Source organism: Phyllobates terribilis, unplaced genomic scaffold (assembly GCF_046119375.1).
Source record: "Phyllobates terribilis strain yellow unplaced genomic scaffold, ASM4611937v1 Scaffold_260__1_contigs__length_2691941, whole genome shotgun sequence".
NCBI classification, from domain to species: Eukaryota; Metazoa; Chordata; class Amphibia; order Anura; family Dendrobatidae; genus Phyllobates; species Phyllobates terribilis.
The window spans coordinates 1,377,901-1,405,646 of NW_027363020.1; the positions used below are offsets into that span (position 1 = coordinate 1,377,901).

Consider the following 27,746-nt stretch of genomic DNA (forward strand, 5'->3'; position numbering starts at 1 on the left):
ACAACTACTGTGCTGTTTCATATGTTGTGCATATTGTGAGGTTGTTAACAAAGTTTAGTTAAAAAAAAAAAAAACTCACACAGACAGGATGCCCCCTCCTTCTCTTCCTGTATTGTTGTTATATGTTTTGATTTCCTCATGCTGCAGTAACACCAGACTCCATGCTGTGCCTATGCTGGATATAAATAAACCTACATTCTGTGTTCTAAACTCTGGATGTCACGCGGATTAATCCTCTGCTAACAGGTTATGGGCCCAGATGTACCAGAGTCCCAGAGTCCCAGATCCCCAGAACACAGAGGAAAGAAAAGAAAGAAAGACAGCAAACTGAGAAGAAGCAAAGATGGCCACCACCAGCAGCTCCATGAAATTTACAGTGCCAAGTCTCACTAACCAGAATTATCAATCCTGGAAATTCAAAGTGAAAATGCTGCTGATAAGAGAAGGTACGTGGAAAAACACACAGGAGCCTAAACCTGACCCAGTGCCACAGGAGTGGACAGAGATGGATCAGAAAGCACAAAGTACCATATCACTCAGTATAGATGATGACCAGATTGTGCATGTGTGTAAATGTAATACTGCAAAGGAAATGTGGGAGCAGTTGCAAAAGGTACATGAGAGGATAAATTTAAGCAATAAGCTCTATCTCATGAGAAACCTGTACCAGTCTAAGCTACAGAAAGGTCAGGATATGCAGGATTACATAAGAAGTGTTCTGGAAGTTGTAGAACACCTGAGAGGCATTGGGGAAGATCTAAAGGACTTTCATGTGGCCGCATTACTGCTTAGTGGCCTTCCAGAGAGCTATGATACGCTTGTAACCGCACTAGATGCGCGTCCAGATGATGAGCTTACACTGGAGTATGTCAGGGGGAAGCTCATAGATGAATATAAGCGAAAGGCAGAAGGTGTAAACAGTAGGAAATGCAACACAGAATCTGCTTTACAGACACAAAACCTAACTGATAACAGGAAGCACATAAAAGAAACACATGAATGTTTTGTTTGCAAGAAATCAGGACATTTGAAAGCTGACTGCAGAGTCTGGAAAGCTAGAATGAATCAGCTGAAAAAGCAAAGCAGTCATCAAAGGGTTAAAAGTGCTGTATCTGGAGAAAATGATTCTGTGAATACTGAAACTGCATTTACTGTCAGTGCAAATACATCAAAGCATGCATGGTGTATAGACTCTCGAGCAACTAGTCACATAACTAATAACAGAGACTTCTTTTCTAAGCTTGACCAAAGTAAATCAGAGAAAGTGATTATGGCTAATGGTCAGTACATGACTTCAGAAGGCATAGGAGATGGTTATATTGATTGTCAAATCTCACCAAAACAAAGCAGGAAGATCCCAGTAAAGGATGTGCTGTATGTGCCTAGTCTTGAAAGTAATCTACTATCTGTGAAGAAACTCACAAAACAAGGAAATGAAGTTACATTTAAGCATGATAGCTGCATCATCTCAAAGGAAGGTCACACACTAGCAGAGGGAAACATCACAGATGAACTTTATCAGCTGAAATGCAAAGAGTGTGTGTATACAGCGCAACAAGAAGAGCATAAAAACTGTATTCATGTGTGGCATAGGCGTCTGGCACACAGAGACCCAGAAGCAATAAGAAAGTTAGTCCAAAAGCAACTAGCTGAGGATATTACAATTGATCTATGTAACCAGACAATGAAGTGTACTAGCTGCATCAAAGGGAAAATGTCTAGGAAAGCTTTTCCTAAGAGAATTAGTACAATAACAGCACAGCCACTAGATTTAATACACACAGATGTCTGTGGTCCAATGAGCACTCTGACTCCAGGGAAGAAGAAATATTTTCTCACATTTATTGATGATCATTCAAGATATACAGTTGTCCACCTGCTTCACAGCAAGAAGGAAGTTCCAGAGAAACTTGAAATATACCTAGCTGAAGTATATAATAAATTTGGAAGAATGCCAAAGATTCTACGTGCAGATAATGGGACTGAATATACAAGTAATGAGACACAGAGCATTTTAAAGAAAAATGTAATCCTATTTCAGACCACTGTACCATACAACCCAGAGCAAAATGGTGTCGTGGAAAGAAGGAACCGAACACTATGTGAAAGTGGAAGAAGCATGTTATTTGATGCAAATCTGCCCACAGCATATTGGGGAGAAGCAATCATGACAGCTTGCTATCTTCAGAACAGACTACCAGGTAAAGCTAGAGAGAAAACTCCATTTGAGCAATGGAATAGCAGAAAGCCAAAACTACATCACATAAGAATATTCGGAAGTAAAGCATTTGTACATGTTCCCAAAGAAAAGCGAACTAAGTGGGAATCTCACGCTAAGGAAGGTATCCTGGTAGGCTACAGCGAAACCCAGAAAGGTTATAGGATTCTACACCCAGAAACAAACAAGATCACAATAAGTAGAGATGTAGTGATTGATGAGAACTTTGTATCACCCAAGTTTTGTGACTTCACGCCAGTAGTCCAGCTGAAGTCACAATTACTAGACAGCAACAAGGAGGATGTAGAGGTCTGGCTGGATTCTTCAACTAATGAAGGAACAACAGAAAAATCAGGTGAATCTGAAATCAGGAGATCGTCAAGATCAAACAAAGGTATACCAGCTAAACGTCTATCCTACATTGTCAAGACACTACCTGAGTCAGAGCCGCAGTCATGGGATGAAATGCAAGCACTACCTGTCCATGAAAGAACAAAGTGGATCGATGCCGCTAATGAGGAAATCAAATCGCTTCATCAACTCCAAACTTGGAAACTCACCAAGCTACCAAAGGGCAAAAAGGCAATCAAGTGCAAGTGGGTCTTCAAAACCAAATATGACTCTGAAGGTAAAGTCCACAGATTCAAAGCAAGGTTGGTCGCAAAAGGATATTCTCAAAAGTATGGCGAAGATTACGATGCTACATTTGCTCCAGTCGCTAAACAGACCACGTTCAGAGCTTTGTTAGCTGTAGCTGCTGTACAAAAGATGTATGTCAGGCATTTGGATATAAAAACTGCCTTTCTAAATGGTGACATTGAGGAGGACTTATACATGACTCAACCTGAAGGTTATGTAAAAAGAGGTGAAGAGAATCTTGTTTGCAAACTACAAAAATCTCTCTATGGTCTTAAGCAATCAGCAAGAGCATGGAACACCAAGATGAATAAAGTCTTGTTGGAAGAAGGATTTAAAAGAGGTCAATCAGATCCGTGCTTATATACGAAATATACAGATGGGAAGTGGATGTATATTCTCTTATATGTGGATGACGTGATTGTTGTTCATCAAGACGACGCAGAAATTGGAAAAATGACTGAAATTCTGAATCAGCACTTTGAAACAAAAGACCTTGGAAGTGTGACATATTATCTAGGAATCCAAATCCAGAGAGAGGAAGATGGAAGTTTTCTTCTAAACCAAAGTGCAAAAATTAATTTGATTCTGAATCAGTTTAAAATGTCAGAGGCCAAAGGTATATCAACCCCAATGGAACCATCCTACCTGAAGCTGGAAGGAGAAGATGACCTGTTGCCTAACAATGAGAAATATCGTCAGGCAGTGGGGGCACTTCTATACATATCAACTATGACTCGACCGGATATCACAACAACAGTTGGAATCCTTTGCAGATATGTGGAAAAACCGCGCCAAAGAGACTGGAATGCTGTTAAGAGACTTTTCCGATATTTGAAAGAAACGCAAGATGTAAATTTAAAACTATCTGCAGCAGGAGATCTAGAACTTATCGGCTATGTAGATGCGGATTGGGCTGGTGATTCGCGTGATCGTAAATCCACAAGTGGATACTTGTTTAAAGTTGGAGAAAGTTCAATCTCCTGGTCTAGTAGGAAACAAGTGTCTGTTGCCTTGTCATCTACAGAAGCGGAGTATGTGTCCGCAGCCTATGCAAGCCAGGAGGTTGTTTGGCTAAGACAATTGATGGACGATCTTGGCAAACCGACAACTCAGCCGACGGTGATTTATGAGAACAACCAAGGATGCATTAAACTTGCATGCAGTGGAAAGATCAGTGCTAGAACCAAGCACATTGACGTCAGACATCATCATCTACGTGATTTGATAGATCGTGGCATAATTCAGTTTGTCTATTGTGAAACTGATAAGATGGTAGCTGACATTATGACAAAGCAATTGCCACGAGCTAGGTTCCAAGAATTGAGAACCACAATGGGACTAAGAGGATAAGTAGTTGTTGAGTGAGGGTGTTGGAATAATACATATTAATCTGTATGTGTATTGCAACAACTACTGTGCTGTTTCATATGTTGTGCATATTGTGAGGTTGTTAACAAAGTTTAGTTTAAAAAAAAAAAACTCACACAGACAGGATGCCCCCTCCTTCTCTTCCTGTATTGTTGTTATATGTTTTGATTTCCTCATGCTGCAGTAACACCAGACTCCATGCTGTGCCTATGCTGGATATGAATAAACCTACATTCTGTGTTCTAAACTCTGGATGTCACGCGGATTAATCCTCTGCTAACAGATATACATTTGGTTATGCTACTTATTGCTACCCTACAACATTATTACAGTCTTCGGTTGTCTTGTCATATACAGTACAGACCAAAAGTTTGGACACACCTTTTCATTTAAAGATTTTTCTGTATTTTCATGACTATGAAAATTGTACATTCACACTGAAGGCATCAAAATTATGAATTAACACATGTGGAATTATATACTTAACAAAAAAGTGTGAAACAACTGAAAATATGTCTTATATTCTAGGTTCTTCAAAGTAGCCACCTTTTGCTTTGATGACTGCTTTGCACACTCTTGGCATTCTCTTGATGAGCTTCAAGAGGTAGTCACCGGAAATGGTTTTCACTTCACAGGTGTGCCCTGTCAGGTTTAATAAGTGGGATTTCTTGCCTTATAAATGTGGTTGGGACCATCAGTTGTGTTGTGCAGAAGTCTGGTGGATACACACCAGCCTCAGAAATCGCAGGTTAACAGCAGCTCAGATTAGAGACCAGGTCAATGCCACACAGAGTTCTAGCAGCAGACACATCTCTACAACAACTGTTAAGAGGAGACTTTGTGCAGCAGGCCTTCATAGTAAAATAGCTGCTAGGAAATCACTGCTAAGGACAGGCAACAAGCAGAGAGACTTGTTTGGGCTAAAGAACACAAGGAATGGACATTAGACCAGTGGAAATCTGTGCTTTGGTCTCATGAGTCAAATTTGAGATCTTTGGTTCCAACCACCGTGTCTTTGTGCGATGCAGAAAAGGTGAACGGATGGACTTTACATGCCTTGTTCCCACCGTGAAGCATGGAGGAGGAGGTGTGATGGTATGGGGGTGCTGTGCTGGTGACACTGTTGGGGATTTATTCAAAATTGAAGGCATACTGAACCAGCATGGCTACCACAGCATCTTGCAGCGGCATGCTATTCCATCCGGTTTGCGTTTAGTTGAACCATCATTTATTATTCAACAGAAAAATGACCTCAAACACAGCTCCAGGCTGTGTAAGGGCTATTTGACCAAGAGAGAGAGTGATGGGGTGCTACGCCAGATGACCTGGCTTCCACAGTCACCAGACCTGAACCCAATCGAAACGGTTTGGGGTGAGCTGGACCGCAGAGTGAAGGCAAAAGGGCCAACAAGTGCTAAGCATCTCTGGGAACTCCTTCAAGATTGTTGGAAGACCATTTCCGGTGACTACCTCTTGAAGCTCATCAAGAGAATGCCAAGAGTGTGCAAAGCAGTCATCAAAGCAAAAGGTGGCTACTTTGAAGATCCTAGAATATAAGACATATTTTCAGTTGTTTCACACTTTTTTATTAAGTATATAATTCCACATGTTTTAATTCATAGTTTTGATGCCTTCAGCGTGAATGTACAATTTTCATAGTCATGAAAATACAGAAAATCTTTAAATGAGAAGGTGTGTCCAAACTTTTGGTCTGTACTGTATGACTACTTGTGATTTTTACTATGTATGTGTTTTTTGCAGATTGTAATACACTAACTGGTATAATCACGGTTTTCTTTTATAAATTAGCAACCTTAGCATGTCGCATTTTCAATTTCCTTTATTGAAGCTTCTCATCAACTTTTTTTGCCATCATCTAATATGAACTGATTTCATAGAGTAGAATTGGGGCTCACAAGCAACATTCCCTATCAGTATGTCTATGGAGTGTGCAAGGAAGCTCACGCAAACATGGAGAGAATATACAAACTCATTGTAGATGTTGGCCTTGGTGGGATTTGACCCCAGGACCCCAGCACTAGGAAGACTATAGTGCTAACCACTGAGCCATCGTGCTGCCTCAACAAATTACCAGTAGGAGTTTTCTCTATTAATTACTTATCAGTGCCATATGTGTGACATGCAGAAGTAGTGCTGTTGCTTTAATTGCATTCAGCAACTATTATAACTAACACAAGCACAGGAGACAGGGAGTGTTGTGTTCCAGAAGCATCCAGCAACTAGAGGGGTTAACACAGTCACAGGAGAAGAGGAGGGTTTTAGCAGATGCCCAGGGGGATTGTGGGGAAGTTGTTTACTGTCTGGCCACAGCTAAAAAGAAAGGTGGCTTATGATCTGTATCTCACAGAAGTCAAGGAACAGAGTTCAGGTAAGGAGGGAAGCTAAACAAAGGTCAGTTAGACTCCCTGAGCTAACAGTGTGGAGTATTATTGGCCAGGAAGATAAGGACTGGAAGGAAGATTGTCACAGAGATCATCTCCCTCATCACACCCTTCCCCCCCTCCATCTCCATGCAGGATAAAGAATGCTGTGTACTATTGAGTCCTTGTGAAGGAAAAGCCTGTGGTTGTGTATGCATTAAAACTGTGCTGTACTGTGCTACCGGATAATAGACTGTGTACTGCTGTGCTGCAAAGGAGACTGTACTGTTATTACTGGAGCCTGTTGCTCAAAGAAACATTAGCATTGCACTGGCCATGCCTCATTAAATGTTACTGTTCTACCGTTTATGAAGACTCTTGTCACATGTGTCTGGTCAGCAAATGAATCTATCGTGTGCCTGAGAGAAACTGCAGCCTATGGTCGCCCTGAGTAATGGTTCCCCCAGGATTCCAACGAATTCATGTAACCGATCTCGCCCCTATCTAAACTTAGGCGGCGTGCGTGTAACATATAGATAGGTTGTATTTGGTTTGTTATGCTGCCATGTTCTGTCCACGTATATTATTCACACCTTTGCCCCTGTATCGGGGTCATTTGGATGTTTTTGGTTGTCATTAAGATTTAAAAAGAGAAAACACAGTAGTTTGACAATAAATGGCTTCACACAACCAATAACCATGAGTGGAGAAAAAGTTTTTTTGTTATCATTCATATTCTCTGAAACAAGGCCAAGAAAGGAAAAATTCTGCCGGGATATGTAAACTTTTGAGCACAACTGTATGTCCATATTCCATCTATGGGTATTGTTCACTCCTTTGCCCCTTCTTTATATACATTTTCATTCATGTAACACACATGGTGTGACATACATTTGCACTTGTATCACACATATTGAATAACCTATATGGGTTATACTGCCATGCTTCTTCCGTGTGTGTCATTAAAGAAGTTGCCAACTACTATTTGGTAATATTTAAAATGCCCATTTTTATGGTGGAAATAAGATTATTTCTAATTACCTTCTGCTGTCCTTCTTGCCTGTGAGCTGTGCTATCGCTGGCCGCTCACAGGCATCACGTGACCCCTGGCTGCAGCCGCCTTTTGCTTCCGCTGATGTCACGTCAAGTGAGGCATGACATCAGTGACACGCTTCCCTCGGTGGATTCTGGGCTGTGGGTGGGGTTAGCATCCAGCGTGCGTTTTCCCTCTCCTGCATTCATTTGGAAAGTGCGCGGTGTATGATGAGCTGTGACGCGCGGGGTAACCCCACCCACAGCCCAGCATCCATCACGGGGAGCGCAGCACTGAGTCATGACCGGCTGCAGCCAGAAATTGACGTGACATCAGCGGATGTCAGAGCCGGCTGCAGCCGGGGGTCACATGATGCCTGTGAGCGGCCGGCGATAGCGCTGCTCACAGGAAAGAAGGACAGGACAAAGTAATTAGAAATAATCTTATTTCCACTATAAAAAATACATTGGGGGCATTATCCATAGTAGTGGACAACCCCTTTAATTTCTTCCCTTTTTATATTTTTTTTTATACACTATATCACATAATTACTGTGGTTCTAGTTTATAAAATTCTCTCTCTTATCTAATAGATTTACATCACTTTAGTACATTTATTTATTAAACTTCCCTTTCATATCTCTTTGGATATTACATCATGTGAGTTTGGATGGAATTACATTGATGTTGTGTTTGTGCAATAAAATTATACCATATATTCTTACGGTATGCATTTGCTCCATCCATGAAATTACATATCCTTCAATTTGTGTTAAATAAATAAAAAAATTCATTTATTCCATATATACAAAAAAACACACCTAAAAAAGGGGCAACAGTGTTTACCTGCCCAGATCTAAGAACTAATGCACTCAGGATGCAGCAAGCCCATACAACAAAGATGCCGGAAACACAGGTGCAAAATACTGACATCACTCACAACCTACCCAGTTCATGGAGGGGGTGATTGCTTAGCGTTAAAATTGCACACAAAAATGGCTTGTATAGGGCGCTGTTCACACATGGGTAGTGCACAGCATCTGGCTTATAGCCTATTAGTGATGCCCATACTATTCGATTAAGCGGGCTGCCCAGTACTATCTTAGTGCAGCCCATGAGAACAGACACCCCAGTTTGCAATGCCAACACTGATGGGCCTGGCTGCACCCTGTAATAAAAAAGTGCAGAAGATACATATTCATAACATATGAGGTATTGGTCAATATTTTGGCCAAAATCCGCAAGTTCGCAATCCATCCATGAATTTACATATCTTTCAATTTGTGTTAAATAGATTCATTTATTCCATATATACAGAAAAGGTGTAGACATAAGCTTTGAAGCTTGTTGTCATGCGTGCGCATACTATAACGGGTAACATGATATGATATTTGTATTTTTTGCCTTGTTCATTATGAGAACATTCTATTATGTCTTTTTATATTATGCATGCGCTTATTATCGTATTTGTTAAGGTGTCACTTCATTTATGTAGACCATCATTTTGGAATTGTGTTTAATTTATTTTGTTTTATTCGTTTATTTTTTAATTAAGGTCATGCTCCCTTATTCTTAATACTTGTGTAGGTATCGAGGATGATGGCCCAGCGGCAAGGACCAGGACAACAGGCTATGCTGGACGACAAGCAAGCAAGCAGAGTAGGACAGACTAGAAGTCACAGGAGAATGCAGAGATGATTGCAGCTAAATGTGAATGTAGCATCGGCGTCTCTGCCTCCTGCCGGGCAGAGACCCCGTTCCCCTCACCGCCGCAATCCCGGTCCAGCGTCTTCCTGCTCCCCTCCTGCTGCTGCTCTGGCGCGCACCGCGCGCAGCTTCCCGGGCACTGTGCTTAGGGCGCACTCTCTCCCTCTTAAAGGGGCCGCGCGCCGTCCTGAAGAGTCCCCAGCCAATGGCCAGAGGACTTCCCCTTTATAAGGCACCTCTTCCAAAATGGAGGTGCCTGTGCAAGATTGTTGTTTTGTGTGCTAACACTTTCTTCATCCCTCAGGTCCCGCTGCCTGTCAGCCTTGCCCGCCAGTCTGTCTAACAGTCCTGTTCGCCAGTCAGTCTAACAGTGCTGCCCGTCAGTCTGTCTAACAGCCTTCCTACCCAGAGCACCTGCCAGTTACCTGCCGTGCCCGCCAGTCTGCCTGGAGCACCTGCCAGTAACCTGCCGTGCCCGCCAGCCTATGTAGCTTACCACGGGCTTAGGTGGTCTGATATTGGGACCCGGTTCTATTTGTCTACCCTTTTATATGCATTACTTCAACTTTGATATACAGTAAGGTTTTTAATATAGACAGTGTAGGACCGTCCCAATTTAGGGTCACCTTGTCGCTGGTGGGACGGCTTGTATACTTTTTTTGATCAGAAATAGTTCACTAAGTACCCTATATTTCATATGCAACTTTGCTTTACATTTATATATAATGATGGTAGGGTATGAGATATATTTTTTGTCTCTTGTAGGTTTTGCATCTTTTTGCTAGTGTGAACATGCTCCTATTTCTTGCATGTGTACCATCTTAGACCTCAGTTCACATTGCTTGTTTTTTTGTCTTGTTTGCATTCTGTGCAAATTAGGGGTGTGGCATGCCCCTTGTTGAGCTGGTTAGTATATATGTAGCTTACCACGGGCTTAGGTGGTCTGATATTGGGACCCGGTTCTATTTGTCTACCCTTTTATATGCATTACTTCAACTTTGATATACAGTAAGGTTTTTAATATAGACAGTGTAGGACCGTCCCAATTTAGGGTCACCTTGTCGCTGGTGGGACGGCTTGTATACTTTTTTTGATCAAAAATAGTTCACTAAGTACCCTATATTTGTGTTACCCCAGGCCTGGATGCCACAAACTTGTAAGGCTGTGTCTGAGAGCAGGAGGGAGGTTCTCTGGTCAGGGACCATTAGCATGCAGCACCTCCTGTCCCAGGCCAGTAGAGGGAGCAGGCTGCCCCTATAAAAGCTGGAACTGATGGCAGAGTTAGAGAGACCAGGACCCGCTTCTGAAGCATCCAGAAGGGTTCCCAGAAGAGAGGGACAGGTCAGCCGCAGCTGAGGAGTCCAGGAGGCAAGGAGGAACAGCAAGCCAGGGACAGAGGTGACGAGAGCCGGTCCTGGCAGAGAGAGAACTACACAACCGGACACTGGGGTCCGAGGCTGTCAGGGTTGCAAGCCCGGCAGCAGATAACCAACCAGCAAGGGATTTCAGGTCCCTTGGACTAAGAAGCCTGGGGGCTCCGCCACACAGAGGGACCGGTACAGCACAGAGAAGCAACAGGTACCTAAGGCCCGAGTCGCAAGCCATACAGGCATAGTACACGGCCAGCTCAGGGATGTGGGCTATCATACCACTAAAGGGGGAAATAGTCAGCAAGGGCAGAGAGAGAGAACGGTAGGCCTACCCACTCACCCTGACCAGTGGAGCTTGCCCGAATGCCCTCAGAAACCCAGGTCCATTCCTACCCTGTACCCCTGGTGGGTCAGTGATAATATCTGCAGTAAAAGACCCTGGACTGCATTATTGGACTCTGTGTGATTTCTGCTGCGCCTGCATAATCACCCCCAGCATCCTATAACACTGCCCTGAGGCTACACTCTTCCCGTGGGGAGTTATCCTATCCCTGCGCTGCATATCTACATCAGCCTCAGCGGTCTGCCTTGCAGCGGCGGTCCTCTCTGACCGCAATCCACGGGTGGCTTAGTCGGACTTTCAAAACCTACAAATACACTGCCACAGCATTTGGTCTGACCACCCTGAGCCACGGGACCGGGTCACCACTACTACTCCCAGCATTGCCCTGAAGTCCGGTTCCGAGTGCCCCACGGCCCAGGGGGTGAGTCATATTTCATATGCAACTTTGCTTTTCATTTATATATAATGATGGTAGGGTATGAGATATATTTTTTGTCTTTTGTAGGTTTTGCCCGCCAGTCTGTCTAACAGTCCTGTTCGCCAGTCTGTCTAACAGTCCTGCCCGCCAGTCTGTCTAACAGCCTTCCTACCCAGAGCACCTGCCAGTTACCTGCCGTGCAAGCCAGTCTGCCTGGAGCACCTGCCAGTTACCTGCTGTGCCCGCCAGCCTGCCTACCCAAAGCACCTGCCAGTTACCTGCCATGCCCACTAGTCTGCCTACCTGGAGCACCTGCCAGTTACCTGCCGTGCCGCCAGCCTGCCTACCCGGAGCACCAGCCAGTTACCTGCCTTGCCCGCCTGCTTGCCTACCAGGAGCACCTGTCTGGCTATCCGTTGTACCCGCCTGCTTGCCTACCCGGAGCACCTGTCTGGCTATCAGCCACGCCTGCCTGCTTTTCTACGCAGATCACCTGACAGCCTTCCTGCCATGCTCATCCGCTGTACCGGTCAGTCCCAGCCATCTGACCCGTGGGAGTCACCCTTTCTCACACAAGGTCGGTCCCAGAGTGGCATCTGGTTCACCTGCCCGGTCCCTCCTGGTGGGTCAGTGATAATATCTGCAGTAAAAGACCATGGACTGCATTATTGGACTCTGTGTGATTTCTGCTGCGCCTGCTTAATCACCCCCAGCATCCTATAACACTGCCCTGAGGCTACACTCTTCCCGTGGGCAGTTATCCTATCCCTGCGCTGCATATCTACATCAGCCCCAGCGGTCTGCCTTGCAGTGGCGGTCCTCTCTGACCGCAATCCGCGGGTGGCGTAGTCTGACTTTCAAAACCTACAAATACACTGCCACAGCATTTGGTCTGACCATCCTGAGCCACGGGACCGGGTCGCCACTACTACTCCCAGCATTACCCTGAAGTCCGGTTCCGAGTGCCCCACGGCCCAGGGGGTGAGTCAGCTTTGGCGTAGTCGGCAGGATTGTGACCAACCCGCCACAAACAGGTATTGCGCGCCTGATAAAGACTGTACACGTACCTTAAAAAGAGGTTTCCCGCCTTCCGGAGCCGTTTCCCGCCATCCGGATCCGTCTCCCGCCATCTTCGGTCGTATCCCGCCATCTTCAGTCATTTCCCGCCATCTTCAGCCTTTTTCCCGCCATCGGACGCCATCTTCAGGACGCCACGCGGGAAGAAGAGGGGCGTGGACGTCCAAGCCGCGCGAGACTTGAGGTCCCGCCCTACGTACCGACGCTGCGCAAGGTCCTGGAAGGGAGAGAGGGCGACGCTGACGTCACCAGGACGCGACGCAAGGTCCTCGTCCGGAGCAGCACCAGCGGAGCCGCGGCCTACAGAAGAGGATTGTCGGAAGGTAGGCCACGCTTAACTAGGGGGGAGGAAGATGACGGACGCGGAGGGGCCTTCTACAACCAGCGTGGCTGCAGCAGCGGTGATGCCGTTCTCTATGCCCTACATCCCCGGAGCAGCCTGGCTGCCCCAATACTCAGGGGAATCCCATACCTTAACTGACTTTAGGGAAAGACTGCACAGTTTATTAAAAGTTTATCCCCTGACAGAAGAACAGAAACTGAGCATTCTGACGGGGCAGCTAACCGGTGCAGCCCAGCGGGAAGTGAAATCATGGTCAGATGAGGAGAAAAGGACTGTAAAGGATATTCTGACCCGGCTGTGGAGTACCTTTGATACTCGTACCTCAGCAGAAATCAAAATGCGGTTCTATGGCTGTAAGCAGCGGGCCCAGGATAGTATCAGAGACTATGCCTTGAACCTGCAAGAAGCCCTGAGAGCTATCAAACAAGCTGACCCTGGTAGCGTGCAGGACACTGATAAACTGTTGACTGACCAGTTCATAGAAGGTCTGCTGTCCAGCGCCCACAGGACTCAGCTGCGCCTCATGGTACTACAGAACCCCGATTTGACTTTTGCGCAGTTCAAGGAAAGGGCCATCCGGGTGCTCAGAGAACCCGCACCAGGTGGCGCTGTAGCTTCCCGGTGCCCTGCCATCACTTACCACCAGGGAGTAGCGCCCTACCCCGCAGACCTTGTGGGGGCTGATGCACAGGCCCTAAATCCATCCCAGCCTGCAGCCCTGCACCATCAGGTCCAGGAGCTAACAAAGAGTGTGGCTGCATTGACCAGGACCGTATAGTCGTTGCAGGTGGAACCGTCAAGACCAATCAAGCTGGCTTCCAGTCCGGAGGATGTCCCGTGGCGTCGACAGAGGAGGATTCCGCTGTTCAGAGGGAGGCCCACCGACCGCTACACTGAGGATGGACAGCCGATTTGCCGCCGTTGCAGTCAGCCAGGACACATAGCAAGGTACTGTACTTTAAATGGGTCCGACCTGGGGCAGAGGGCCAACCCTCAGGCATAAGGTCATCAGGCCCGTCTAATTGGCGTGATAAGTACGTGGGGGGACGCCCGGTCTTACCCGTAGTGCTGGACGGTATCCCCATGAGTGCACTGCTGGACACCGGGTCTCAAGTGACTGCCATCCCCTACGTACTTTTCAAGCGGTACTGGAGTGACGCTGACATGGCCCGCTATCCAAATGATGACTTAAGCCTCATCGCCAGCAATGACCAACCTGTGCCGCAAGTGGGGTTCAGAGAGATGACCATTAAGATTGATATGGTTGAATTGCCGGCACAGGGAGTGATCATTGTGGACATTGATCGCCGTGAGAGTCACCCTAAAATAACTGTGGGTACTAAGGTGATTGAAAACTGTCTTTCAGAAGTAATTATGATTTTGCAGCAGGTGGCGATGAATGTGAGCTCCAGCCAACAGAGGGTCCTCCAGAAAGAAATTAGAGCCCTGATGAGGCGGCAACAGGTAGAACTGTCTGGTGGTGAGATTGGTAGCGTGAGGATGAGCGACCTGTTCCCCATTGCCATGCCTCCCAAAAGTGAAATGATGATCTGGTGTCGGACTGCAATCGGGTTAAGAGGGAGAGACTACCAAGCCATGGTAGAACCCATGTACTCAGACAGCAGGCCCACCATTTTGACAGCCCAGGGGGTGGTTGATGTCCGTCATGGGAGGGTGCCCGTTCGCATTCTCAACATTGGGGAGAGGGAGGTACACTTACCCAGGTGCGCTACACTTGCCAAACTGTGTGCTGTTGAGCACAAAGCTATCAGGGCCGTGGAGCCGTTGCCTCCATCTCCACAGGCGGAGGGTAATGGCTCCCAGAAACAAAAGGAGGACTGGTGCCAGAAACTCCATGTGGGTGCTGACTCCACTCCCCTGCACCAAAAACAAGGAGTCTACCGGGTGGTTCAGGAGTACGAGAGAATCTTTAGTAAACACCCGCTAGACTTCGGCAGAGTAAGAGGGATAGAACACCATATTCCCACGGGGAGCCACCCACCAATAAAAGAGAGACACAGGCCTGTACCCACTGCACATTATCAGAATGCCAAGGGTATGCTGAGAGAAATGAAAGAAGCTGGGGTCATTAGAGATAGCTGTAGCCCCTGGGCAGCTCCCTTAGTTTTGGTAAAAAAAAGATGGTATCATGAGAATGTGCGTGGACTATAGACAAATCAATCGTATCACCCATAAAGATGCGTACCCGTTACCTAGGATAGAGGAGTCTTTAGCAGCTCTAAAACCAGCTAATTTCTTCTCTACTTTGGACCTTACTAGCGGGTACTGGCAGGTTCCTGTGGCAGAGGCTGACAAGGAGAAGACCGCCTTCACCACCCCGATGGGATTGAGCGAGTTCAACTGTATGCCCTTCGGGCTCTGCAACGCACCAGGGACCTTCCAGAGGCTGATGGAATGCTGTCTAGGGCACCGAAACTTCGAGACGGTCCTCCTTTACCTGGACGACGTGATCGTCTATTCGAAGACTTACAAGGACCATCTAAAGCACCTGGCCAAGGTGTTCGAAGCCCTGGCAGGCTATGGCCTGAAAGTGAAGCCTTCAAAGTGCCACCTGTTAAAACCGAAGGTCCAATACCTCGGACTCGTGGTGAGTGCAGAAGGAGTAGCCCCCGACCCCGACAAAGTTACAGCCATCAAGAGCTGGCCAAGCCCCTCTAACATCAAAGAAGTGAGGCAATTCCTCGGGTTGGTAGCCTACTACCGAAGGTTCATCCCCGGGTTCACTAAGATGGCAGCCCCTATGCAGGACCTCCTGATAGGGCAATCTAAATCCAGAAGTCACAAGCCACCCTTCAAGTGGGACAAGCCAGAAGAGGAGTCCTTCCGCCAGTTGAAGATGGCCCTCACGGGGGATGAGATCCTGGCCTACCCCGATTATGGCCAGCCTTTTATCCTCCACACAGACGCCAGTAATGTGGGGCAGGGAGCCGTACTGTCACAGAACCAACAGGGCAGAGAAAGGATGATCGCGTATGCCAGCCGGAAGCTGAGGCCCACTGAAAGAAACCCGGAGAATTACAGCTCCTTCAAGCTAGAATTCTTGGCAGTGGTGTGGGCCGTCACAGAACGGTTTAAGCATTACCTGGCCTCCGCAAAGTTCACCGTGTACACGGACAACAACCCGTTGACACATCTGGACAATGCAAGACTAGGTGCCCTAGAACAGCGGTGGATGGCCCGGCTATCCAATTATGACTTCACAATCAAATACCGGGCAGGCAGAACCAACGCTGATGCCCTATCAAGAATGCCCCACCTACCTGAAGGAGAAGACGACTCGGAAGAGCTGGAGGAAATAGAGCTCCCTGCGTTCCACCGGTATGGGGCCACTCAGTATTCTCACGGGGTAAGAGACAAAGACTTAACTACCGTCATGTTCAACCCCTTACCCCACCACGGCTGGGCGGAAACGCAAGATAGCGACCCTGCAATATGCCTGGTGAAAGACATGTTAACCCAGGAAGACGCTAGCCCTGGCCCGGACGCTCCAGAGGAAGCCAAGCAGATATGGAAGGAGAAAAGCAGGCTATTCCTCTACGAGGGTAAGCTGTGCAAAAGGCTTGTCAATCACCGGACGCATGAGCTGACCTGGCAGATAGTGGTCCCAAGACGAGATGCAGCAATGGTCCTGGAGGCCTACCATGACAGAGCGGGACACTTCGGGTGGAAGAAACTGGAGTTCCTACTGAGAGAGCGGTTCTACTGGGTTGGCATGAGAAGGGCCATCGAGAAGTGGAGCAGGGACTGTGGCCCATGTCACCTCAGAAGGAAGGACCATTCCAGCCAGCAGACACCCTTGAGGCCCATCGTCACCAGGCAGCCTCTTGAGCTGGTAGCTCTGGACCATGTGAAATTGGCTCCAAGCTGGTCTGGCTACGTCTATGCCCTGACAATTGTGGACCATTACTCCCAGTTCCTGGTAGTGGTTCCTGTTAAAGACCTGACAGCCCAAACAGCGGCCAGAGCCTTCCAGCAACACTTCTGCCGTCCACATGGGTATCCGGAACAAGTCTTGACAGATCAAGGTCCAGCGTTTGAGGCTGAAGTATTCCAGGAGTTCTGCAACCTCTACGGCTGTAGGAAGATTCGGACCACACCTTACCACCCGCAAACCAACGGGCTGTGTGAGAAAATGAACAATATCGTCATCGATCTCCTCAAGCGTTACCCCTGGAAGAACGCGGCCTGTGGCCGGAGAAGCTGCCAGACCTGATTGACTTGTACAACCATATCCCGGTGAATGCTACAAATTGCACCCCGGCTTACCTGATGCAAGCAAGACCAGGTAAGCCACCGATAGACCTGGAGATGGGAGTCCTGACACCCGAGGACACCTCCCCAGACGCAGACTGGGATACGGAACGGCAGCTACAGTACAAGAAGGTACAGGAGAGTGTGGAGAGGAGTATGGCTCAAGCGAGAGAAAAGCAAGAGAGGCTCTTCAACCAACACGCCCCTGCTGGTCCCCTGGAACCTGGTGAGCAGGTCCTGAAGCGGAAGAGAAGGCTTCACAAGCTGGATGACCAGTGGGAGAGAAACCCATACACAGTACTGCAGTCCGACCACAACAACCCGAAGGTATGTGTGATTACCAAGGATGGAGGAGAAACCACTAGCACCGTCTCCAGAGACCACCTAAAACGGTGCCCCGAGCAACTACAGAGTCCAAGTGAAGATCAAGATGACCTTGAACCCGCAGAGGACAAGGAAGAGATGATCAGCACGGTTCTCGGAGAGTTCCCCCGGACCTGGACTCAGATAAATGGCGCAATAGTGGTACCCGTCCTACACTTCCTTCAGCCTACCCAGCAGGAGCCTACAGGAGGGCAGGAAGAACAAGAAGAGCAAGCAGCCCCAGAGGCAGAAGAACCCATGCCAGCAGCCCAGGAGAGTCAAACCTCTGCTGACAGTGAGCCTGCCATGCCTGCGGCAAGCCAAAGAACCTGCGCACAGCTGCCTGCCCTGCCTATGAACCTCGCTAGTAGCGGTACCCTCAATGATAGTGGGGAAAGCCAGGTTGGTCCACCACCAGACAGTGGGTTACGGAGGTCAACCAGGAGCACTAGGGGACAAACACCAGCTCGCTGGAGGATATAAGTACAAGCTCTAAATGTACCATGTATATATTTAACATGTTTGTTACCTGTAACTAATAGTGTTTTCTCCAGTTTTTCTAGATATATGGACTGACAGGTTATGAACTTTGGATAACCAGAACTACATTGTAAATAGTTGCACTTGGTGCCTCTTGCGAAGACGGCCATGGAAGAAAAACCTGTCTGGCGTGGCCCCGTGTGGTCTAAAGTGGATAGCTTCACCTTGCAGCCACGCCTAGGGCCAATGCTTGGGGTTTGCTTTGGACAGGTCCCCGCACCGTTTAAGACTTCGCCTTATTGGGTGAAATGGACACCCGGTCACAGACCACACTGTGACCTAAAGAACTCAATATGTGGTGTTGTTTGTTATTTCTTTCCCTGTTTTTATGTTATAATTTATACCCTGTATTCGTGTTTCTTGTTTAGTCCCGGAGTACTAAGCTTTACTAGGGGGGAATGTGTCACCCCAGGCCTGGATGCCACAAACTTGTAAGGCTGTGTCTGAGAGCAGGAGGGAGGTTCTCTGGTCAGGGACCATTAGCATGCAGCACTTCCTGTCCCAGGCCAGTAGCGGGAGCAGGCTGCCCCTATAAAAGCTGGAACTGAGGGCAGGGTTAGAGAGACCAGGACCCACTTCTGAAGCATTCAGAAGGGTTCCCAGAAGAGAGGGACAGGTCAGCCGCAGCTGAGGAGTCCAGGAGGCAAGGAGGAACAGCAAGCCAGGGACAGAGGCGACGAGAGCCGGTCCTGGCAGAGAGAGAACTACACAACCGGACACTGGGGTCCGAGGCTGTCAGGGTTGCAAGCCCGGCAGCAGATAACCAACCAGCAAGGGATTTCAGGTCCCTTGGCCTAAGAAGCCTGGAGGCTCCGCCACACAGAGGGACCGGTACAGCACAGAGAAGCAACAGGTACCTAAGGCCCGAGTCGCAAGCCATACAGGCGTAGTACACGGCCAGCTCAGGGACGTGGGCTATCATACCACTAAAGGGGGATATAGTCAGCAAGGGCAGAGAGAGAACGGTAGGCCTACCCACTCACCCTGACCAGTGGAACTTGCCCGAATGCCCTCAGACACCCAGGTCCATTCCTACCCTGTACTCCTGGTGGGTCAGTGATAATATCTGCAGTAAAAGACCATGAACTGCATTATTGGACTCTGTGTGATTTCTGCTGCGCCTGCATAATCACCCCCAGCATCCTATAACACAGCCCTGAGGCTACACTCTTCCCGTGGGGAGTTATCCTATCCCTGCGCTGCATATCTACATCAGCCTCAGCGGTCTGCCTTGCAGCGGCGGTCCTCTCTGACCGCAATCCACGGGTGGCTTAGTCGGACTTTCAAAACCTACAAATACACTGCCACAGCATTTGGTCTGACCACCCTGAGCCACGGGACCGGGTCACCACTACTACTCCCAGCATTGCCCTGAAGTCCGGTTCCGAGTGCCCCACGGCCCAGGGGGTGAGTCATATTTCATATGCAACTTTGCTTTACATTTATATATAATGATGGTAGGGTATGAGATATATTTTTTGTCTTTTGTAGGTTTTGCCCGCCAGTCTGTCTAACAGTCCTGTTCGCCAGTCTGTCTAACAGTCCTGCCTGCCAGTCTGTCTAACAGCCTTCCTACCCAGAGCACCTGCCAGTTACCTGCCGTGCAAGCCAGTCTGCCTGGAGCACCTGCCAGTTACCTGCCGTGCCCGCCAGCCTGCCTACCCAAAGCACCTGCCAGTTACCTGCCATGCCCACTAGTCTGCCTACCTGGAGCACCTGCCAGTTACCTGCCGTGCCGCCAGCCTGCCTACCCGGAGCACCAGCCAATTACCTGCCTTGCCCGCCTGCTTGCCTACCAGGAGCACCTGTCTGACTATCCGTTGTACCCGCCTGCTTGCCTACCCGGAGCACCTGTCTGGCTATCAGCCACGCCTGCCTGCTTTTCTACCCAGATCACCTGACAGCCTTCCTGCCATGCTCATCCGCTGTACCGGTCAGTCCCAGCCATCTGACCCGTGGGAGTCACCCGCTCTCACACAAGGTCGGTCCCAGAGTGGCATCTGGTTCACCTGCCCGGTCCCTCCCTGGTTCACGGAGTCAATTAAGCTGCCATGTGACCTGGGTCGGTCCGAGTAGGCACTTAGTTACGCCCCTCTGGTCCCTCCTTGCACCGAAGTACAGAGGTTCCACCACCCGGACCCGTAACAGTGAATAGTCTCTAAATAGCAAACAATGAATTAACGAGCAGGTGTGAAGAGCAATAGATGCTAGCTGTAGAAACCACTGGTGACTGTAGAGATAATTTCAGCATTATGTGAATAATCTTTAAATAACAGTTCAAAATGCTGAAAGCAAATATTGGTTAACCAGCAAGTTTGAGAAGTAATATATGCAAGTTTTAAAAATCACCGGAGTTTGAAGAGATGTTGTAGGGAAATGATGATGGCAAACTCCAAGAGAAATGGCAACTGACCACACAGACTGAATACTCAGACACCATATGTGTGTCTATGTGGACCTTAGAAGGCTTTGGATGATGATGTCAGTGAGATACGTCAAGCAACTTGTGCAATTTGGTGTGGAGAACAACAAAGGGAGATGGCCATAGGAAAGGAGAGAAGGGCCTGATACTAGAGTCGAGACAGGTGCATAAAATATATATTGGTGTAACGGGGCCGGGTGGTGGAACCTCTGTGCCCTGGAACAAGGATGGACCCCGAGGGGCAGGTGTTATACTGAAGACAACCTTGTATTAGAGCAGGTGGCTCCCACGGGTCAGATAGCTGGGACTGACCGGAGTAGCGGGTGGACACAACAGGTAGGTAGCAGTCTCTGGGTGAGCAGGCGGGTGGTCACGGGAAGTGACGGAAGAGCAGGTAAGAGTCTCTCGGCTGGCAGGCAGGTGGTCACGGCATGTGACGTCGGAGCCTCCAGGTAGACTAGCAGGCGGGTGGCAGGTGAGCGCTCCCAGATGAGCGGGTAAGAGTCTCTTGGCTGGCAGGCAGGTGGTCACGGCAAGTGACGGCGGAGCCTCCAGGTAGGCTAGCAGGCGGGTAGCACGTGAGCGCTCCCAGGTGAACAGGTAAGAGTCTCTTGGCTGGCAGGCAGGTGGTTACGGCAAGTGATGGCGGAGCCTCCAGGGAGGCTAGCAGGCGGGTAGCAGGTGAGCGCTCCCAGGTGAGCTGGCTAGCAGGTACGGCAGGTAGCAGGCAGGTACTGGCAGGTGGACTTGCCCATAGACAGACTGGCGGATGCAGGAGACAGACTGTCGGGCTGAAGGGAAGACAAGCAGGCAGACAGGACTGGAAGTCTGTAACGGGTCTGGGAGGCGGAACCTCTGGGCTACTATACAAGGGAGCGGTCCTTGTAAGGGAGCGGGTGGCGACCAGGCAGGCAGTCACAGCAGGTGACCGGGACAGTCTCTGGGTGTACGGGCAGGAGGTCACGGCAAGTGATCAGGGCAGTCTCTGGAAGAACGGGCTGGAGGTTACGGCAAGTGACCGGGGCAGTCTCTGGAAGAACGGGCTGGAGGTCACGGCAAGTGACCGGGGCAGTCTCTAGGTAAGGGGTAGGTACGACCTGTGATGGCTGAACCTCCAGGTAGGCTAGCAAGGCAGATGGAGGATGTGTGCTCCCAGGTGAGCAAGCGAGAGTCTCTGGAATAGCAGGTGGTCACAGCACGTGACGGCGGAGCATCCAGGTAGGCAAGCAGGCAGGTAGCGGAGAAGCGTTCCCAGGTGAGCGGGCAAGAGTCTGGAATAGCTGGTGGTCACAGCACGTGACAGCGGAGCCTCCGGGCAGGCAAGCAGGCAGGTAGCGGAGAAGCGCTCCCAGGTGAGCGGGCAAGCTGGTCCATAGACAGACTGACCGGAGTTGTAAGGCAGACCGTCGGACCTCAGGCAAGCAGGCAGGTAGCTGATGTGCGCTCCCAGGTGAGCGGGCAAGTTGGTCCTTAGACAGACTGACCGGAGTTGTAAGGCAGACCGTCGGACCTCAGGCAGGCAGGCAGGTAACAGGAAATCAGGCAGGATTAGGACAGCAAGCTGGCAGGAATCTGGCAGGTAACTGGCAGGTAACTGGCAACGGGACCTGAGGGCTGAAGCAGAGTAGAACGGTGCAACAACATTGCTCGGGCACCTCCATTTTGGAGGAGGTGCCTTATATATGGTAAAGTCCTCCGGCCATTGGCCGGGGACTCCTTAGGACGGCGCGCGCGGCCCCTTTAAGAGGGAGGGAGTGTGCGCGCGCGCGCCCTAAGCACAGTGGCCGGGAAGGAGCGCGCGCTGCCAGCAGAGCGGGAGAGGGACGCCGGGCACGGAGCAGAGCGGTGAGGGGAACAGCGTCCCTGCCTAGCAGAGGGCAGGGACGCCGGCACTACAGTACCCCCCCCTTTAGGCCCCCCCTTTTTTAGGCCAGATAGAAATTTAGCTAGGATGAGAGGGGCATGGATGTTCTCCCGGGGCTCCCACGTTCTCTCCTCAGGACCAAACCCCTTCCAATCTACCAGAAAAAAGGTCTTTCCTCTTACCCTTTTGGTGGCAAGAATGTTCTCTACCTCAAACTCGTCCTCAGCAGAAACCGGAGCAGGAGGCGTACCTGTAGACTTGGAAAAAGAGTTAAGCACCACGGGTTTGAGGAGAGATACATGGAAGGAGTTAGGGATCCGTAAGTTGGCCGGGAGTTTCAATTTATAGGCCACCGGGTTGATCTGACTGATGACCTCCAGAGGACCGATGAACCGAGGCCCTAACTTGTAAGAAGGTATCTTGAGTCGAACATATTTAGATGAGAGCCAGACTTTATCTCCTGGACGAAATTGTGGAGGATCCAGGCGTTTTTTGTCAGCGTGTCTTTTCATACGCTCGGATGACAGAAGGAGTGCGGACCGGGTACTCTCCCATATGGAGGAAAATTTGCTAACGAGAGATTCCGCAGCCGGGTTGTCCACAGAGGTGGAGACAGGAAAAGGAATCCGAGGATGCTGACCAAAGACTACAAAAAACGGGGATTTGGAGGAGGATTCGCTCTCGTGATTATTATAAGAGAACTCGGCCCATGGTAGGAGATCCACCCAGTCAGAATGGTGGGCATTAACGAAGTGCCGGAGGTAACTGGTCAGGTTCTGATTGATCCGCTCCACTTGACCATTGGACTGTGGGTGGTAAGCGGAAGAGAAGTCCAGGGTGACGTCTAGTAGTTTACAAGTGGCTCTCCAGAAACGTGAGGTGAACTGTACCCCACGATCCGACACGATGTGGAGGGGCAGGCCATGAAGACGGAAGATGTGGCGGATAAAGTCTTTAGCCAGCTCGGGTGCAGACGGAAGGCCTGGCAGGGGAATAAAGTGAGCCATCTTGGAAAAGCGGTCAGCGACCACCCAAATGACCGTACAACCGGCAGAGACGGGGAGATCAGTTATAAAGTCCATTGCTATATGCTGCCAGGGGGCAGCAGGTACAGGAAGCGGAAGGAGGCGTCCGGCTGGCAGATGTCTCGGGACTTTGTTGCGGGCGCAGGACACACAGGCAGAAACAAAGTCTATTATGTCCTTGTGCAGGGTAGGCCACCAATAGTGCCGGGCAATAAGCTGGAGGGTCTTTTTCTGACCGGCGTGGCCAGCTAGTTTAGACGAATGGCCCCAGTGTAGGATCTTCTCCCGAACAGGTACTGAAACAAACGTCTTACCGGGAGGGAGACGATTTAGACTCACGGGAGCCACCTACATTACTCTGGCGGGATCGATGATATGTTTAGGTTCTTCCTCGAGATCGGACACCAGAAAGGATCGGGACAAGGCGTCTGCTTTGACGTTTTTGTCAGCCGGGCGAAAATGAAGATCAAAATCAAAGCGAGCAAAAAACAAGGACCACCGGGCTTGGCGCGGGTTAAGTCTCTGGGCATGCTGGAGGTAAGCCAAGTTCTTGTGGTCAGTGTAAATTATTACCGGATGAAGAGCCCCCTCGAGTAGGTAACGCCACTCCTCCAACGCCAGCTTGATGGCCAATAACTCTCGGTCTCCTATGGAATAGTTGCGCTCAGAAGAGGAGAAGAGTTTGGAGAAGAAGCCACAAGTTACCATTCTCCCGGAAGATGATTTTTGAGTAAGTACCGCTCCGGCTCCAGAGGAGGAGGCGTCAACTTCCAGGAAGAACTGCTTGTTGCCGTCCGGGCGATGCAGCCCCGGGGCGGAAGAGAAGGCCTGTTTTAGGGAAAGAAAGGCCTCCTCTGCTTCGGGCGGCCACTCTTTGGGATTAGTACCCTTACGGGTGAGCGCGGAAATTGGGGCAGGCCGGGAAGCGAAGTGCGGGATGAAGAGGCGGTAATAGTTGGCGAAGCCCATGAACCGTTGAATAGCCTTCAACCCCTCTGGTCGGGGCCATTTCTCGATGGCAGACAGTTTCTCAGGATCCATTTGTAGGCCGGTCTGAGAGATAATGTAGCCCAGAAACGGAAGCGAGGTCTGCTCAAAGAGGCACTTCTCATATTTAGCGTAGAGATGGTTCTGCCTGAGCCTGAGCAGGACCTGACGAACATCCCTCCGGTGAGTCTGGAGATCAGGAGAGAAGACCAAGATGTCGTCCAGGTACACCACTACGCAGGAGTAGAGAAGGTCCCGGAAGATGTCATTGACCAACTCTTGAAAGACGGCAGGAGCGTTACAGAGGCCAAAGGGCATTACCAGATATTCATAGTGGCCGTCCCGGGTGTTGAATGCCGTCTTCCATTCATCCCCCTGACGGATACGAACCAGGTTGTACGCCCCACGGAGGTCCAGTTTGGTGAAGATTCTAGCCCCCCTCAGACGATCAAATAACTCCGGAATGAGCGGAAGGGGGTACTTATTCTTCACCGTGATCTGGTTAAGGCCTCTATAGTCTATACAGGGACGGAGAGAGCCGTCCTTCTTTTTGACGAAAAAGAAGCCTGCTCCCGCCGGGGAGGTAGATTTCCGGATGAATCCCCTGGCCAGATTCTCCTCAATATATTCGGACATCGACCGGGTCTCAGCAGCGGATAATGGATAAATACGCCCACGGGGAGGAGAAGTACCAGGTAACAGGTCGATAGGGCAGTCGTATGGTCTATGAGGGGGTAGTGTCTCTGCCTCCTTTTTATTAAAGACATCAGCATAAGACCAATAAGGAATCGGAAGTCCAGGTAGATTAGCTGGGGTAGGAGAAGGACGGACGGGATGAACGGGAACCAGACAGGTCTTATGGCAGCCCTGTCCCCAGCGAAGGACTTCTCCGGTCTGCCAGTCAAGAACGGGTGCATGTTTCTGGAGCCAAGGTAGGCCTAGCAAGAGGGCGTGAGAGAGTCCAGGCAGAACATGGAAGGAGATACTTTCAGAATGCAGCATTCCCACCTGCAGAGTAATGGATTCGGTGATGAGTTGGATGGGGCGTGGTAAGAGCCCCCCATCCACGGCAGCAACAGACAAGGGTACAGCCAGAGGTTTGGTGGGGATGCGGTATTTCTCTACCACGGACTGTGAAATAAGATTCCCGGCTGCTCCAGAGTCCAGTTGGGCTAGTTCGAAATAACGGTTCTCCCCGTAGACGATTGAAACTGACAACAGCAGGGATGGAGAGGATTTATTCTTGTCTAGGTGGACCTCTCTGAGCGAACCTAGACACAGGCGTTTCCCGACCTCTCCGGGCAGGCACGGATCCGGTGCTCCTTACTGCCACAGTAGAAGCAGGTCCCCTCGGCACGGCGTAAGTCCTGACGGGTCTTGACCATCTTGGTCTGGTCGACCTGCATAGGCTCAGGAGGGTGTACCTGGTTAGAGACAGAAGGAGTGACGGGTTTCTGAAAAGTAGGAGCTAGACGTGGTAACCTCCTCTCACGGGTGACCTCTCTGGCACGCTCCTGGAACCGTAGGTCAATCCGGGTGGCAAGAGTTATTAAGTCATCGAGAGTGGTAGGAATGTCCCGACCGGCAAGTTCATCTTTAATACGGCCGGACAGACCCTCCCAGAAGACGGAAACCAGAGCGTCGTTATCCCAGGCCAGCTCCGAGGCAAGGGTACGGAACCGTATGGCATATTGGCCCACGGTGAGACTTTCCTGACAGAGGCGTAGCAACGATGATGCGGATGAGGTCTTCCGTCCGGGTTCGTCGAAGACTTTCCGGAAAGCCGTGAGAAAAGCAGGCAAGTTGGACACCAGGGGGTCTCCTCTCTCCCATAGAGGATTTAGCTAGGCCAGGGCCTCCCCGGTGAGATGGGACATGATGAATGCAATTTTGGCTCGGTCGGAGTTAAACTGGTGGGACAATAGTTCAAAGTGCAGGGTGCACTGATTTATGAAGCCCCGAGCCTGGGCTGAGTCGCCTCCGAAGCGAGGAGGTGCAGAAAGCCGAGGTCCGGGGTAGGATATCATGGTGTTAGTGGACAGCGGAGCTGCCGGATTGCGAGACATGGCACTGGCGGAGGTTGTTGGTGGAACAGTCAGAGTGTCCAGGCGAGTATTGACATTCCGCAGGTGACCCAGGATGGACTCCTGTTGGGACCTTTGACGGGACAGTTCATGACACAGGTCCGAGAGCGAGGGAGCTTGGGTGCCACCGGGTTCCATGGCCCGAGCAAACTGTAACGGGTCTGGGAGGCGGAACCTCTGGGCTACTATACAAGGGAGCGGTCCTTGTAAGGGAGCGGGTGGCGACCAGGCAGGCAGTCACAGCAGGTGACCGGGACAGTCTCTGGGTGTACGGGCAGGAGGTCACGGCAAGTGATCAGGGCAGTCTCTGGAAGAACGGGCTGGAGGTCACGGCAAGTGACCGGGGCAGTCTCTGGAAGAACGGGCTGGAGGTCACGGCAAGTGACCGGGGCAGTCTCTAGGTAAGGGGTAGGTACGACCTGTGATGGCTGAACCTCCAGGTAGGCTAGCAAGGCAGATGGAGGATGTGTGCTCCCAGGTGAGCAAGCGAGAGTCTCTGGAATAGCAGGTGGTCACAGCACGTGACGGCGGAGCCTCCAGGTAGGCAAGCAGGCAGGTAGCGGAGAAGCGTTCCCAGGTGAGCGGGCAAGAGTCTGGAATAGCTGGTGGTCACAGCACGTGATAGCGGAGCCTCCGGGCAGGCAAGCAGGCAGGTAGCGGAGAAGCGCTCCCAGGTGAGCGGGCAAGCTGGTCCATAGACAGACTGACCGGAGTTGTAAGGCAGACCGTCGGACCTCAGGCAAGCAGGCAGGTAGCTGATGTGCGCTCCCAGGTGAGCGGGCAAGTTGGTCCTTAGACAGACTGACCGGAGTTGTAAGGCAGACCGTCGGACCTCAGGCAGGCAGGCAGGTAACAGGAAATCAGGCAGGATTAGGACAGCAAGCTGGCAGGAATCTGGCAGGTAACTGGCAGGTAACTGGCAACGGGACCTGAGGGCTGAAGCAGAGTAGAACGGTGCAACAACATTGCTCGGGCACCTCCATTTTGGAGGAGGTGCCTTATATATGGTAAAGTCCTCCGGCCATTGGCCGGGGACTCCTTAGGACGGCGCGCGCGGCCCCTTTAAGAGGGAGGGAGGGCGCGCGCGTGCGCCCTAAGCACAGTGGCCGGGAAGGAGCGCGCGCTGCCAGCAGAGCGGGAGAGGGACGCCGGGCACGGAGCAGAGCGGTGAGGGGAACAGCGTCCCTGCCTAGCAGAGGGCAGGGACGCCGGCACTACAAAGTCAGGCTGGCAACGGGACCTAAGGGCTGAAGCAGAGGTGAGTAAAATTTGCAACAACTTTGCTCGGGCACC

General features: G+C 50.2%; 1 protein-coding gene across 1 annotated transcript in view; it reads right to left on the reverse strand.

Annotated features, from left to right (window-relative positions):
* The window catches only part of LOC141219304 (uncharacterized), a 119,696-nt gene that overhangs the window by 29,405 nt on the left and 62,545 nt on the right, over positions 1-27,746 (reverse strand). Inside the window, exon 4 of the mRNA XM_073666075.1 lies at positions 24,276-25,178. Within this exon, the coding sequence (XP_073522176.1) occupies positions 24,276-25,178 (903 nt within the window). The remainder of the gene's footprint in view (positions 1-24,275; positions 25,179-27,746) is intronic.